This window comes from Oryctolagus cuniculus, chromosome 6 (assembly GCF_051225735.1).
Source record: "Oryctolagus cuniculus isolate XC-2025 breed Fujian yellow rabbit chromosome 6, ASM5122573v1, whole genome shotgun sequence".
NCBI lineage: Eukaryota > Metazoa > Chordata > Mammalia > Lagomorpha > Leporidae > Oryctolagus > Oryctolagus cuniculus.
The window spans coordinates 10,721,451-10,736,472 of NC_142872.1; the positions used below are offsets into that span (position 1 = coordinate 10,721,451).

The 15,022-nt window shown below is 41.8% G+C and overlaps 1 protein-coding gene across 4 annotated transcripts in view; it reads left to right on the forward strand.

The window, feature by feature from the left end:
• The window catches only part of HSD17B4 (hydroxysteroid 17-beta dehydrogenase 4), a 90,746-nt gene that overhangs the window by 55,109 nt on the left and 20,615 nt on the right, over positions 1–15,022 (forward strand). For all 4 annotated transcript variants that reach the window (XM_008254935.5, XM_089334840.1, XM_089334838.1 and 1 more), the window contains 3 exons: positions 2,770–2,839; positions 4,908–5,014; positions 12,727–12,813. In XM_008254935.5, the coding sequence (XP_008253157.2) occupies positions 2,770–2,839; positions 4,908–5,014; positions 12,727–12,813 (264 nt within the window). The remainder of the gene's footprint in view (positions 1–2,769; positions 2,840–4,907; positions 5,015–12,726; positions 12,814–15,022) is intronic.

A 15,022-nucleotide genomic window follows, 5' to 3' on the forward strand; every position in this document is an offset into this window, starting at 1 on the left:
TATCAGCCAGCTGGCGACTGCCCTCTCACAGAGCAAGTCCGGAGAGTTGCAGTGGTGGGGGCTTTTTAAAGGCAGAAACTACATCTTGGTGGCCGTGGCCATTGTCAAGCAAGCAAGCAAAAGTACAGAAGCCAGAGATGTGCCAGTTACAGCCGGAGGAGCAGACTGGTATCTATAACTTGTTTCTCTCAGAGGAACAGTCCCTGCTCTGAAGCAGCCAAGTAAGATAACCTATAACCACCCGGGCAGGCTGTGTCCTGTGAGAAAACCTTAAACTTAAAAGTCACCCTGTCACAAAAGAACAGGCATGATAAAGCATCTTAGTAACAATAGGTGACTTGATTTTTGTTCATATGGCACAAAAAATGCTTTATGATCGAGGAGGTAAATACGCCGTCAGTTCACATGACATGAGCATGCTAAAATGCATTTAAGAAACCAAAGCCATCATAAAGATGAGAAAGGCAGGTTTCTTTATGAAAGTCCTCAAGGTTCTTCCAATGTGGCCAGAAGAGAAACCATGCAGGTTGGACCCTGAGTCCTTCACCTTCCTGTCCTGTGCTGACTGTGGGTGTGCGACCGCAGGTTGCAGCTCAAGCTCATTTGCCTTTTCATGGTAATTTTGGTATGTTTGATGTGAGAATTTCTGCAGGATTTGTTTCCTCCCAAATAGAAGTATCATTTTATGAGCCAGAGAAAAGTCATGTTGGTTTGTATGCATTTTGTTTTTTGTGCACTGAATGGTTGGGATGGGAAGAATACTTTATTCCTCAGGTGAGTTTCTGCCTTTAAATGTTTTCCAGTCTCTTACTGTGTCTTAGCAGTTTGATCTGAGAGGGACAGATTTCCAGTTCTGTAAAACTTAACAGATCAGTTGATTTTGTTAGGGTTCTAAAGAAGAGAAAACCCAGCAAAAGCTTCTTTATTACTCTTAGCTTACAGTGAAATAATAAAATGTATCTGTGGTAGACAGGAAAAGTGGGATAATTTCCAAGGCTTGAATTTCTGCACAGACTAAGTGGAGGAGTTTTCTTTCTCTCACTCTTTTCACATGATGAGCACTCACAGTTAGCTTTTAGCAGAGGTTAGTGTTTTGCTGTGTGACAAAGGGTGCTTTTTAAGCCAACAAATATCTTTTGTGTAAATAATGGGCACTCATCATTTGGCAGAGGTTCTTGACCGTTTTGTAACATTTGATCATTTCATAATGTGATGAGAACTAGGTAGCAGGTTTTCGAAAACACAGTATACCTGAGAGTTTGTGTAAATTTCATGGGGCTGTGCCATTTGAAACTAGATAAGTTCTGTAGGAAATATCGTCAGTAACAGAAATGTCTCCTATCTTCAGAAATGGAAAAGAACACTTGGATACTCAAGAGGTAGACAAAATAGGGCAAGTGTTGGAATCGTCAGTGACTAAATACAAGACTTGGGTTTTTATGTAGTGCCCTGGATGGCCAGAGAAGGGCTCCTCATTAGGGAGGGGTGTTGGGAAGGTCTGGCAGTAAAGGTGCGTAGCTAAAGTGGCCTGGGGACATTCTCTCCTGAGCCTGGGAGGCTAGCAGGAGGCAGGGTGGGCTTGGGACGGGGTGCAGCAGGGTGCAGGAGAGGAGGAGAGGGGCATGGCATGTGTAGAGGAGTGGTGGAAGTCCATTACTGCTTAATCCTCTGATGTCTTATACAGAAACTTGCCAAGTCACTGTTACTCAGTAGTTACTGATTTGATTTCATTATGTTTAGAAGACATTTAAAGGAAAAAATTCTGAGTCATTGAAAAGTAAATATAGACTATTTGGAGTAATGGGAAAGGGGGAAAAGAGCTTTTTAGAATTATGCAAAAACATTAAAAAAGAATTCAAGATTTCTTATGAATTATAGAAAATGTTATTCTAGAAATCAAACTTGTTATAAATGATTAATGAGTAGTTTAAAAATAATTTTAAAAATGAGTGATTAAAAAGCCAGATAAGCTGACATGGCTAATCTCAATGACATTATAATAATCTTGAAAAACAAAATTCAGCAATGGATGAGAAAGGGAGGAGGTCTTCAGACAGACAGAAAGGGTCAAGGTAATGTAACATGTACATTATGTACAGTTTCTCTCCTGCAGTACTGAAAAGTACTCTCTGGCCAGTTGAACAACACACAATTTAAATGTCAGGAGGTATGGTGACGTTTCCCCTCTTGTTATGCTAATCCTACCTGAACTAGGTACACTGCAGTGTGGGGAGCTGAACCAAGCAGACATCATGACACCAGGCTGTTGGTCTGCTTTCTTGCAGGGTGACCTCATGGTCACGATTTAGTGTGCCAAGGAGTGCTTCTAGGTCTAGTGTTATGTTACAGGCTTCGGTTTAAAAGACCCCATTCAGAAAGCTGGTGTAAGGTTGCATGTTTAGAAGAGGCTGTAAACACTTGCCTTCTCTTCATTATGTGTTAATGACCAGATTGATGGATTTTTTTCTTGTGAATGTCTCTGTGGGCATTGGAGACACTCTGAACCACCAGATGGAATTCTTGACTCTTTACTTTCCTTGATAGTCCCCACTGCCAGACATGCTAATTTCACTTGCAGGTGTTAAAAAAACATTTAATTTATAGGTAATCTTTTTTGTTAGAAGTTTATTTTTTTTTTAAATTGGAGCCTGAATTAGGTACATTGTGACACATTTCTTATACAATAACCAGCCCTATTTCCTGATTTTCATTTAATGTTTCCTCAGAAGACACTGAGTACCAGTTACAGCTGTAATTCTTTCCGTACAGGCTGCTTTGTACCGCCTCAGTGGAGACTGGAACCCCTTACACATTGATCCTAACTTTGCTAACCTTGCGGGTGAGTTGCTAATAACATGAATTAATGGAAAATATCAGCTCAGCTATCTAAATGATGTTCTTCAAGAGACGGTTAGTGGGGACTGGTGCTCTGAGTAACTAAGAAATAGCCCTCTCCGCATGGCATCGATGCCGAAGTTATGGGGGGGCAGGAACCCGTGTCCCAGAAACGGTGAACTTGATCTCAGGTGATGGCAGAGGGAAGCTCCTGCTCCTTCAGGGGCGGGGCTTGAGGAGCGGCCTGAGGCTGGGAGGCTGAGGCATGAGACACGGAGGTACTGGAGGAGCCTGGAACAAGGAACTCAAAGGGTGGGGAGGGTCCCCTTGCTTCCTGGATATTGGAATCACCTGGATGATTTTATCGTTGTAGCTAAAAGCAAACCAAAGAATTCTTTGTGTTTCTAGGTCTCTCAAGTCTCCTTTTTTTTTTTTTTTTTCTTTTTTAACTTCCTTCACTTATTTAGGTCATACTTTTCTTCCAGGAAATGTTACTTACAAAATGTTTTGCATGCTTCTTAAAGTAGGTGGTACAATTCTTGCTAATGCAGTTGAAAGACTTACTGTTGAAGCCTTGAATTAACTATTCTTTGTGTACTAGTTATGTTTGGTGCTATAACATCATAGCTGAGGCTGAATACTTATTAAAAAGAGGTTTATTCAGCTCCCACTTTTGGAGGCTGCCATTCTGAATGGCAAAGCACAAGCTCAGCTTAGCACCTGCTGGCTGCATCACTCCTGGCAGATGGCATCATGGTGGGAATGGGTGTGAGAGACAGATCTCTGCTGAAGACGGGAAGCTATGGCATGGGAGGGGCCGGTAAGGACCCCACTCCCGGCCCCATTATTTAACGTTCCCACTACCTCTGACATGGCCACACTGGGGACCAAGCTCCCAGCATGTGAGCCCTTGGTGGACAAACCACATGTAACCCATTGGATTCTCCTGCTCAGGCCCCCAAGGTTCCTGTTTGCCTCACAATAAAAAGGACATTCATTCCATCCCCAGTAGTCCCAACATCTTAACTTGTTCAAGCATCACTCATAGTTTCTTTTTCTTTTTTAAATTTATTTGCCAGGGTTATAGACAGTGAGAGAGAGAGGCAGAGAGAAAGGTCTTCCGTCCGCTGGTTTACTCCCCAAATGGCCGCCACAGCCGGTGCTGCGCCGATCTGAAGCCAGGAGCCAGGTGCTTCTTCCTGGTCTCCCATGCAGGTGTAGGGGCCCAAGCACTTGGGCCATCCTCCACTGCCCTCCCGGGCCACAGCAGAGAGCTGGCCAGGAAGAGGAGCAGCTGGGACTAGAACCCGGCGCCCATATGGGATGCCAGCGCCGCAGGCAGAGGATTAACCAAGTGAGCCACGGTGCCAGCCCCATCACTCTTTGTTTCATTTGAGACTCATGGCAGACTCTTTATTATCTGGGAGCCCTGGTAGAAATACAGGTTACATAACTGTACCAAGTTACGTGCTTGAGAGAGATAATGGTGGGATGCACACAAGGAAAAACATCCCTATTGCAAAAGAGAGAGATAGGGAAGTAGGAATAATCACCCTAAAGTGAGGCCTGAGCTCAGCAGGGCAGATGCTAAATCTTAGAGCTCCAAGTCTAGTTTTCCGTGTGCACTGTGGAGGGTGGTGGGACTTCAAGGTCTCAGGCAGCCCCATGCCATGTGGCCCATACGATTGCTCTGTGGCTGGGGCCTGGAAAAAATGGTGTTGCTGGTCGTTGTATCTTTCTGGGGTCTCCTCTGCTGCCTGATGGCATGGCTGCACCCAGACTCGTTATGCTGGGTACAGCACACTTCCGACTGACTTCCCAGGCTTTCCTTTGAAGGCTTTGTGGATGCCCCCATGGCTCCTAACTCTTGAATTCTGCCAGACTGCAGAGTCAACACCACGTGGATGCCAAGGTCTGCTACCAGCACAGGTGATGCCTGGGCCTGCTTGAACCAAGGCTGCAGCAGCCACAGAGTTCTTAACCATAAATCCAGAATCCGGATGGCCCCAGGGAACACTTGGTTTTTAAACATGAAAGGGGCCTGTTTGCAACTAAATTCTCTCTTTCTTCAGGCTTTGACAAGCCCATTCTGCATGGATTATGTACCTTTGGATTTTCTGCCAGGCACGTTCTTCGACAGTTTTCTGATAATGATGTTTCCAGATTCAAGGCAATTAAGGTATATGTATGTTACCACATAATTTGAATTTAGTTCCTTTTTCCAGCATTAGAAAAGGAGTTTTATTGACTCAATTTAAAATTGATGCCATACGATAACAATACACATTTTTATTATTGGGAGTTGGTAATTAGCACATTTTCCTTTTGTAGCTATAAATAGTTTTATTACATATATACCATTAAGGATATCATGTACAGTTCTGATTGTAACAGATTGGATGGTTTTCTAAATTAGTTGTACACATATATCAGCATATATACCTTAAAAACTCAAGATTTACTTTTTTCTTTTACTGTTTTGTAATTTGCATCAATGTACCTGAAAACATTGTCTTTGAACTCTAGTAAACATGGTAACAAAGGAACAAGTTAAAAAAAGTTATTAAAATAAAGAGAACAGATTGTATGCATTCTATAGGTACATTTCCAAGAAGACAAGCACACTTCCCTCACTCTTCTGCTCCCCTTTGATCCCCTCCTCCTTCCGCTTTCTTCATCAGTTTTTGCAAAGTCATAATTTTAGTCCACTGTGTATTCATGGGGTTAATTTGACATTAATCATAATATTTAACAAAAGTAGGAATATATTTCTGTAGGAGTATATATAATTGCTAAAAATAGCAATCCTATTCCAAAGTGACCATTTAATTCCTTTACATTTTGTTGTATTCTGTATTAGCTGCCACATATCAGAGAAAATATATGATATTTGTGTTTTTGAGACTGGCTTATTTCCTAAGCAAAAATGGTTTCTACAAAATGCATCCATTTTGTTGCAAAAGACAGGATTTCATTCATTTTATGGCTGAGTAATGTTCCATAGTGTATATATACTATATTTTCTTTATCCATTCATCATTTGATAGACATCTGGGTTGATTGCATATATTAGCTGTTGTGAATTGAGCTGCAATAAATATGGGGTACAAATAACTCTTATGATGATTTAATTTCCTGGTAAGTTCCCAGGAATCAGATGGCCGGGTCATCTGATAGGTCTATTTTCAGACCTCTTAGGAATCTCCATGCTGTCTAAATAACAGTCATACCAGTTGACATTCCCACCAGCAGTGGGTTAGCGTACCATTTCCCCCACGTCCTTGCCAGCATGTATTGTTTTATGATTTTTGGATGATAGCCATTCTAAAAGGGGTGAAGTAAAAGCTCATTGTGTGTGTGTGTGTGTGTGTGTGTGTGTGTTTTAGAGATTTATTTATTTGAAAGGAAGAATTATAAAGAGGTAGAGAGAGAGAGAGATCTTCCATCCACTGGTTTACTCCCTAAATGGCCACAATGGCTGGAGCTGGGCCAATCCAAAGCCAGGAGCCAGGAGATTTTTCTCAATCTCCCATTCTGGTGCAGGGGCCCAAGAACTTGGGCCATCTTCTACTACTTTCCCAGGCCATAGCAGAGATCTGGATTGGAAGTAGAGCAGCCAACCAGCGCCCACATGGGATGCTGGCACTACAGGCAACAGCTTTACCCACTATGCCACAGTGCCAGCCCCCTCATTGTGGTTCTTACTTGCATTTCCCTGATGGCTAGTGATCCTGAGCATTTCTTCATCTGTCTGTTGGCCTTTTGTATTTCATCCTTTGAAAAATGCGTGTTCACATTCTTTGCCTGTTTCTTAACTGGATTGTTTGTTTTGCTGTTGATTTTCATAAGCTGTATAGATTCTGGATATTAATCCTTTATCAGTTGTATGGTTTGCAAATATTTTCTCCCATTCTGTTGGTTGCCTCTTCACTTTGTTGAGTGTTTCCTTTGCAGTGCAGAAGCTTCTTAGCTTGATATAATCCCATTTGTCTATTTTTGCTTTAGTTGCCTGTGCTTCTGGTTTTTTTTCTGGGAAGTCTTTGCTTATGCCAATGTTTTTCAGAGTTTCCCCCATGTTTTCCTTTAGTAATTTATCGCTATCAGGTTGCAGATTTAGATGATTGATCCATTTTATGTTGATTTTGGTATAAGGTGTAAGGTTATGGGTCTAGTTTCATACTTCTGCACACATAGATCCAATTTTCCCTGCACCATTTGTTTAAGAGACTAAGTTTTCTCCTAGGAATTGAGTTAAGCTTATTTGTCAAAGATTAGTTGGTTGTAGATGCCTGGATTAATTTCTGGGGTTTCTGTTTGGTTCCATTGGTCTGTGTCTCTAGGTTTTTGACAGTACCAGGTTGTTTTAATTATAACTGTCCTGTAGTATGCCTTGAAGTCTGGTATTGTGATGGCTCCAGCTTTGTTTTTGTTATTTAAGATTGCCTTAGCTATTCAGGGTCTTCTGTGTTTCCATATGGATTTTAGCTTCATTTTCCTCCATCTGAGAAGAAAGTTGTTAGTGTTTTGATTCGGATTGCATTGATTCTGGAAATTGCTTTCGGTAGTATGTACATTTTGATGATACTAATTTCCAGTCCACAAACATAGAAGATTTTTCCATTTTTATGTGTCTTCTATTTCTTTAATGTTTTATAATTTTCACTGTGGATATCTTTCACTTCCTTGGTTAAATTTATTCCAAAATATTTAAATTTTTTCTGTAGCTATTGTGAATGGGACTGATTTACAAGTTTTTTCTCAACCATGGCATTGTGTGTATATACAAAGGCTATTGATTTTTGTGTGTTGATTTTATATTCTGCAACTTCACCAAACTTTTAAAAATTCCATTAGTCTTTCTCTATTTTCTTTTTAAGATTTTATTTATTTGAGAGGTAGAGTTGCAGACAGTGAGAGGGAGAGACAGAGAGAAAGGTCTTACATTCACTGGTTCACTCCTCAAATGGCCACAATGGCTGGAATTGGGCCAATCCAAAGGCAGTAACCCGGAGTTTCTTCTGGGTCTTCCACACAGGCACAGGGGTCAAAGGACTTGGGCCATCATCTACTGCTTTCTCAGGACTTAGCAGAAAACTGGATCCTGAGAGGAGCAGCTGGGACTAGACCTGGTGCCCATATGGGATGCTGGAGGAGTGTTAACCTATTTCACCACAGTGCTGGCCCCCTAATAGTCTTTTTTTAGACTTTTATTTAATAAATATAAATTTCCAAAGTACAGCTTTTGGATTACAGTGGCTTTCCACCTACCCATAGCTTCCCTCCCACCCGCAACCCTCCCATCTCCTGCTCCCTCTCCCATTCCATTCACATAAAGATTCATTTTCAATTATCTTTATATACAGAAGATCAATTTAGTATATATTAAGTAAAGATTTTAACAGTTTGCACCTACACAGAAACACAAAGTGTAAAGTACTGTTTGAGTACTAGTTATAGCATTAATTCACATTGTACAACACATTAAGGACAGAGATCCCACATGGGATCCCACAGTGACTCCTGTTGTTGACTTAAGAATTGACACTCTTGTTTATGACGTCAGTAATCACCCTAGGCTCTTGTCATGAGCTGCCAAGGCTATGGAAGCCTTTTGAGTTCGCCAACTTCGATCTTTAGACAAGGTTATAGTCAAAGTGGAAATTCTCTCCTCCTTTCAGAGAAAGGTACCTCCTGCTTTGATCTCACTCATAGAGATCTTTCATTTAGTTTTTTTTTTTTTTTTCCAGAGTGTCTTGGCTTTCCATGCATAAAATACCCAATAGTCTCTTATTGAAATCTTTTGCTTCCCCTAAATCTAAAGCATCATATTATTTGCAAACAGTTATAATTTGACTTTCTCCTTTTCAATTTGTATCCTTTGATTTCTTTCTTTCTTTCTTTTCTTTTTTTTTTTTTCTTTTTTTTTTTTTGCCTAAAGGCAGTGGCTAGTACTCCAGAACTATATTAAATAGCATTGGTGAAAGTGGGCACCCTTCTCTGGTTCTGGATCTTAGAGGAAATCCTTCTAAGTTTCCTACTTAATATGATGCTGGCTGTGGTGTTGTCATACATTGCCTTGATTACGTTGAAGAATGTTCCTTCTATACCCAATTTGTTTTAGGTTTTTATAATGAAGGATGTTGTATTTTATCAAATGCTTTCTCTGCATCTGTTGAGATAATGTGCTTTTGTTGTTCAGTGTGTTCATGTGATGTATCACATTTATTGATTTGTGAATACTGTACCATCCCTGCAGATCAAGGATAAATCCCACTTGGTGTGGCTGAATGATTTTTCTCATGTGTTGTTGGATTTAAATAGTTATTGTTTTGTTGAGGATTTTTGCATCTATTTTCATCAGGGATATTGATCTATAGTTCTCTTTCTTTGTTGTACCTTCTTCTGGTTTTGAAATTGAGGTAATGCTGGCCTCACTGAAGGAGTTTGGGTGGATTCCCTCTTTTTCAAACGTTTTGAATAGTTCAAGAAGAACTCAGCCAGTTCTATCTTTTAATTGGAGAATTTAGGCCATTTACATTCAAGGTTATTATTGATAAGTAATGATGTATTTTTCCATAAATATTCCTGTTGTTTGCTTTGGATTTCCTTTGTACTTTTATTAGGTTTTCTGCCTTCACATTCTTTTATAATGATTTCTTTTTTTCTCTGTTTCTGTGTGTAGCACATCCTTAAGAATCATTTATAAGGCTGAACAAGTGGTGACAAATTTTTACAATTTCTGTTTGGTAGGGTCTTTATGTCACCTTCATTTATAAATGAGAGCTTTGGTGGGTACAGTGTTCTGCGTTTACAGTTTCTTTGTTTTAGGACTGAACTGTGCGTCACCATTCTCCCTAGCCTGTAGGGTTTCTGATGAGAAATCAGGAGTGAGTATGATTGTGGATCCTGCAGTCGTCACCTGGTGTTCTACTCATGCACATTTAAGAATCTCTTTATGTTTTACTGTGGGAAGTCTGACTCTCAGGTGTGGTGAAGATCTTTTACGATCCTGTCTGTTAGGAGTTCTCTGTTTCCTGTACTTGGACTCTTTCTCCCAGTTAGGGAAGTTTCTGCTGTTACTTTACTGAACAGGCCTTCTAACGCATTCTCTCTTTGCACTCCTTCAGGAGCCCTAAGGCCTGTATGTGTGGTCGTGTGATGTTATCCCATCAATCTCTAACACTGTTTTCAGTTTTTCTTTTTTTTCCCCCTCCTTTTTGGTTGACCATTTCCAAGGGTTTGTCTTGAGGCTGGGATATATTCTTTTCTGCCTCACCTAGTGGACTGTTGAGGCTTTCCACTGTATTTTCTGTTTGAATATTTGATTCTTCAATTCTAATATTTCAGTTTTGTTTCGCTTCAATATTTTACTCAATCTGTTGGTGAAGTTTTTTAATCCATATCATGTATGGATTTCTTTATATCATGAATTTGTCTGTGTTTCTGACAATTTCATGATTGTGCTTGGGAATTCATTTTCAGGCCTTTCATCTGTCTCTGTGTCTTCACGTCATTCTAATATTGAAGTGTTGTTGTGTTCCTTTTGGGGTATCACATTGTGCTTCTTGTTTCTTGTATTTCTGCGTTTATTTGAGGCATTTCTGCAAACACTTGTTGGTTTTCTCCTCTGATGGGATTTTTCTTTGGATTATTCCTCAGTGGCTTAGTGGAGTGTCTGCTCCTTCAGTGGCTCTCCAGAGGTGTGAGCAAGCACGGAGCCAGGGAGCTCTTGTCAGTGCTCAGGGTGGGGTGAGAATCCAGGGCGACACCCAGGTTGGGCGTGGTAGAGCTCCTGTATTGTCAGCAGGGGGAAGCTATGATCATGCCTGTTAGCATAATCACAGTCCTACCTCCTCTCTTCCAAATTGATCAGTGCCGGGGGTTAGCCCACAGTGGGTACAGGCCCTGTCCACGCAGGAGCATGAGCTGCACAAAGGATCTGTGCAGTCCTCTGTGTGAGGCCGGAACCCCAGGCAGTCAGGGAGCGCTGAGCCTCTGCAGCCAGACACAGTGATTGCCCAGAGACCCTGCCTCATCCTGTACCCTGCTGTGCAGTCAGAGAATTCCCACAGTCGCAGCACGCAGGGCTGTACAGTCACGCGTTACCGAGGATCCACTCAGCTGCGAGCCTGCCATGTCCATAGGGAGAGCAGAGACATTCCCAGAGCCAGCCGCCTGTGGGTGCTCTGCCTTGGCGGTTTGGAGCCTATGATAGGCCTGTGAGATGCTCCCATCCCCTGTCTAAGTGGGTGCCCAGCCCCCTGCCAACCCTCCTGGCCGGACTCAGTGTCAGTGGGGAACGTGGATTTTTCCCTCTGCTAAAATCCCCTGGCCACGTGTGAGAGCCACCACAGCCCCTGCTGGTGTTAAGATGGCCCTTTCTCACTGCTGGTTGCCTGGCGCCCTTGTCAGGGGATGGGGACAAAGAAATATGCTTTTCTGTGCTTTTTCCTTCACTGGATTAGGTAGGTACCCTGCCACCCACTAGGGCTCCAGGCCTGCCTCAAGTCCGTGTGGTGTGCAAGGTTCTCCCTTAGGCAGTAGCACCAGTGTTGCCCTCGCCTTGCTTTCAGAGCTGTCTTCAGTGTCCCCCTGCGGGAGCTGTGGATGGTGTCCCCACTCCCCGCTGCGTGTCTGCACTTTCCATGCTGCTCCATGGTATCTGTCTGCTTTCTGTGGACTTCCCACTGCAGGCTTCTCCTCCACTGTCCCCTGGGAATGCACTGCCCCAGCATTTCTTCTGTTATCCTGTCTCTTCCCTTGGTCAAAATCAGCACGTCTTAACGCTTCTTGGCCTTTTGGCTAAGATCAAGTGTGTAAAATCAGCATGTCTTTTCCCTATTCAGCCATCTTAGAATCCCCCCATTTTTTTTTTTTAATTAATTTGAAAGGCAGAGAGACAGGTGTTTGGCAGAGCAGTTAACATGGCACCTGGGACACCCCTATCCCATGTCAGCGTTCCTGAGTTTGAGTTCCGGTTCTGTTTCTGATTCTAGCTTCCTGCTTGTCTGTGTCTGCATTTCAAGTAAATGAAACACAAATAAATACATAAGGAGACAGACAGAAATCCCCTTTCTCTGGTTCACTTCCCAAATGCCTGTAGCACTTGGGTGGGAGGAACCCAGCCATTTGAGTCATTTCTGCTGCCTCCTCCCAAGGCGCACCTTAGCAGGGAGCTGGAATTGGGAGTGGAGGAAGCACTTGAACCCGGGTGCTTGTCTGATGCCCACCTTTTAGTTTTTTTTACTTTTAAGTTGATTCAAGTTTTTAACCATTATAAATTACAGGGAAAAATGTGTTTCTACAATATTTTTGCTTAATTGTAAGTCAAATGATGTACAGTTAAAAAGAAAAAAGTTTAAAGAAATTGTCAAAGAGCTTCAGAAACTTTTATTAGTGTACGTTCCGTGCTCTGCCCTTGATAATGTTGATTGTTCTCATGCCTTTCTTTTTATTGCAACTATTTTTATTGTCAAATAATATGTGCACAGAGTAAATAAAATGTGGAAAATTCTACAAAGTAGGATTATTTTTCCCTACATGTCCACCTCAGGCCTCTTTTTTCCAGATGTGATTAGGATCACTTTTTACAGTTTCTGCATTGTTTTATGGTTAGCTGTGCAACGCTGCCTAATGAGTATGGTTTTGTTTCTTGTCAAGATAAAATGTGATGTACTTATTCATTTCTTTGAAAAATGAATTATCTACACGTTGTTGTATCCTTTCTCTACTGCTTTTATAATATTTTTTGATGTTTTATGAATTTAAATATATTAAGCCTCTGTTTTCTTCCTTTTATACTCTTTGAATGCCCATCTAAATTGTTTCTCCATAAGAGAGGTTTTGCTTCAAAACATTTTAAGCTCTGAAATCTTTTTTTTTTTTTTTAAGGCTCGTTTTGCAAAACCAGTGTACCCAGGACAAACTCTGCAAACTGAGATGTGGAAAGAAGGAGACAGAATCCATTTTCAGACCAAGGTATGGATAACAGAGTCAGAGGCATGGCTTTGTGACCCCCTTTCCCTAAACTCTGTAATTTTGTCCCTATTAGCACAGTTTTTGGGTTAGTACTAGATGAAGTTTTACCTAGAAAACTTTTCCTTTCACCAGGGGGAACTTTTAGTTGAAAATATGTGTTGTGCACCTTACTTTTTTATTTTCTGTCTTACTTTGAACTAAAATGGTTGCCTGTCTACCTAGCTATTAGGCAAGCTGCTCTGAGATTCCAGCCAACCATGTATTTTTGGCTGAACTTGTCAGCCAAGTTGTTGTCAATGTGTGATCTTCCAAAAATTAAAGATATGACTCAGATGCACAAGGAAACCATGACAGAAATTTATTTAGTGAAGGATCTTGCAACATCATAAAAGTGCTGCAAAAGAGAATACAGAAAACAGCATTCTAAAATAATTTTGTTGAGTTGGAGACAAAACTAAATACTCAACAGAACAATAAAATCATATCCATTATAGTTATCTTCTCTCTGAAGCAAAACCTTGTGCATTTGATTACACAGAAATCCACAAGTTACTGTTGTACAGCACAGAGCTTGGGCTTAATAGTAAGATACAAGTCGAAAGTATATTTCCCCATAGAATCCAGCAGGTTTTGGATGCGAGAGTCAGCATTGTCCTAGTAAAATACTAAAGAGACAGGCAGTCACTGTTGTGTTGGCAAGTCTTTCAAAGATAATGTTTATTGATACACTTGGCCACATACAGTTTCGGCCTGATCATTTTGTATTTACATAGGATAGGTTAGAGAACCTTAACAATAATAGTAACAGCTTCCTTTTATTAAAAAACTACAAGCAAGCTTTAGTTTATACTGCCCATCTTTAATAGGAACAACAACTCTGTATTTACATACAGGACAGGGAATCTGTGTATTGGAATTAATTTCTCATGGTCATGTAGCAGGTGGTTGAGTTGGAATAGAAGTCCAGGTAGCCACGTTCCAAAGCTTAAATCTCAGGGCCCTCCCTCTTTTTGCTGTATCATGTTTTGTTTCGTTTTTCTTACACATAGAGAGCTACACAATTCGTCTTAGTGGTTACCCTATTCTTGAGTCCTGCTTGCTGTTTGAAATACATTGTCCTGCTTAATCTGTGCACACTTTTTATTTTAGTTTTTAGAAAGCTTATTTAAGAGGCAGAGAGAGACCCACACAGAGACAGACAGACACATGGAGGGAGGGAGGGAGAGGGGGGTGAGGAGAGATTGCTCCATCAGCTGGTTCACTCTCCAAGTGCCTGCAGTGACAGGAACTGTGCCAAGACTGAAAGCTGGAAGTTGGAAGCTCAGTCTGGTTCTCCCACGTACGTGAGCTGTCATCTCTGCCTTCCGGGGTCTGCGTCAGAAGGAAACGGGTGTCAGGAGTCAGAGCTGGGTTGTGAATGCAGATACTGCTTGTGGGGTGCGGGCATCTTAACCCCTAGGTTATTAAATTTATTTTTTATTTTTTGACAGGCAGAGTGGACAGTGAGAGAGAGAGACAGAGAGAAAGGTCTTCCTTTTGCCGTTGGGTCACCCTCCAATGGCCGCCGCGGCTGGTGCGCTGCAGCCGGCGCACCGCGCTGATCCGATGGCAGGAGCCAGGTACTTATCCTGGTCTCCCATGGGGTGCAGGGCCCAAGTACTTGGGCCATCCTCCATTGCACTCCCTGGCCACAGCAGAGAGGTGGCCTGGAAGAGGGGCAACCGGGACAGAATCCGGTGCCTCAACCGGGACTAGAACCCCGTGTGCCGGCACCACAAGGCAGAGGATTAGCCTAGTGAGCCGCGGCGCCGGCCAACCCCTAGGTTAAACACAACCTTATTTTCCTTTGTCGGTTCCTCCTGTCTGTTAGGCTTCAGTTGAAGCTCTTCCTTGTTCTTACCGCTCCCCTCTTTCTCAACCTTGCATGTGCCTAGCACTGGCTTTCTCTGAAACACTCCTACAGTTAAGATCTGTACTGCATGTCTGTGGCCGCCTTATTTTCTAATTTGATTTTTTAAAATAAGATTAAGAACTCAAAAAGTATTGCAGACCACAGTTATACTACAGGTTTCTACTCTCCTACAATTCTAGTCATGAACAGTGCATACATAATGTCCATGGATGTAAACTAAGTGGTTGGGAAATAGTCTCTAAATACTGGTACATTCCTGTCAGTCTGATAAATTCTAAGCACACCTTCTTACCCTTT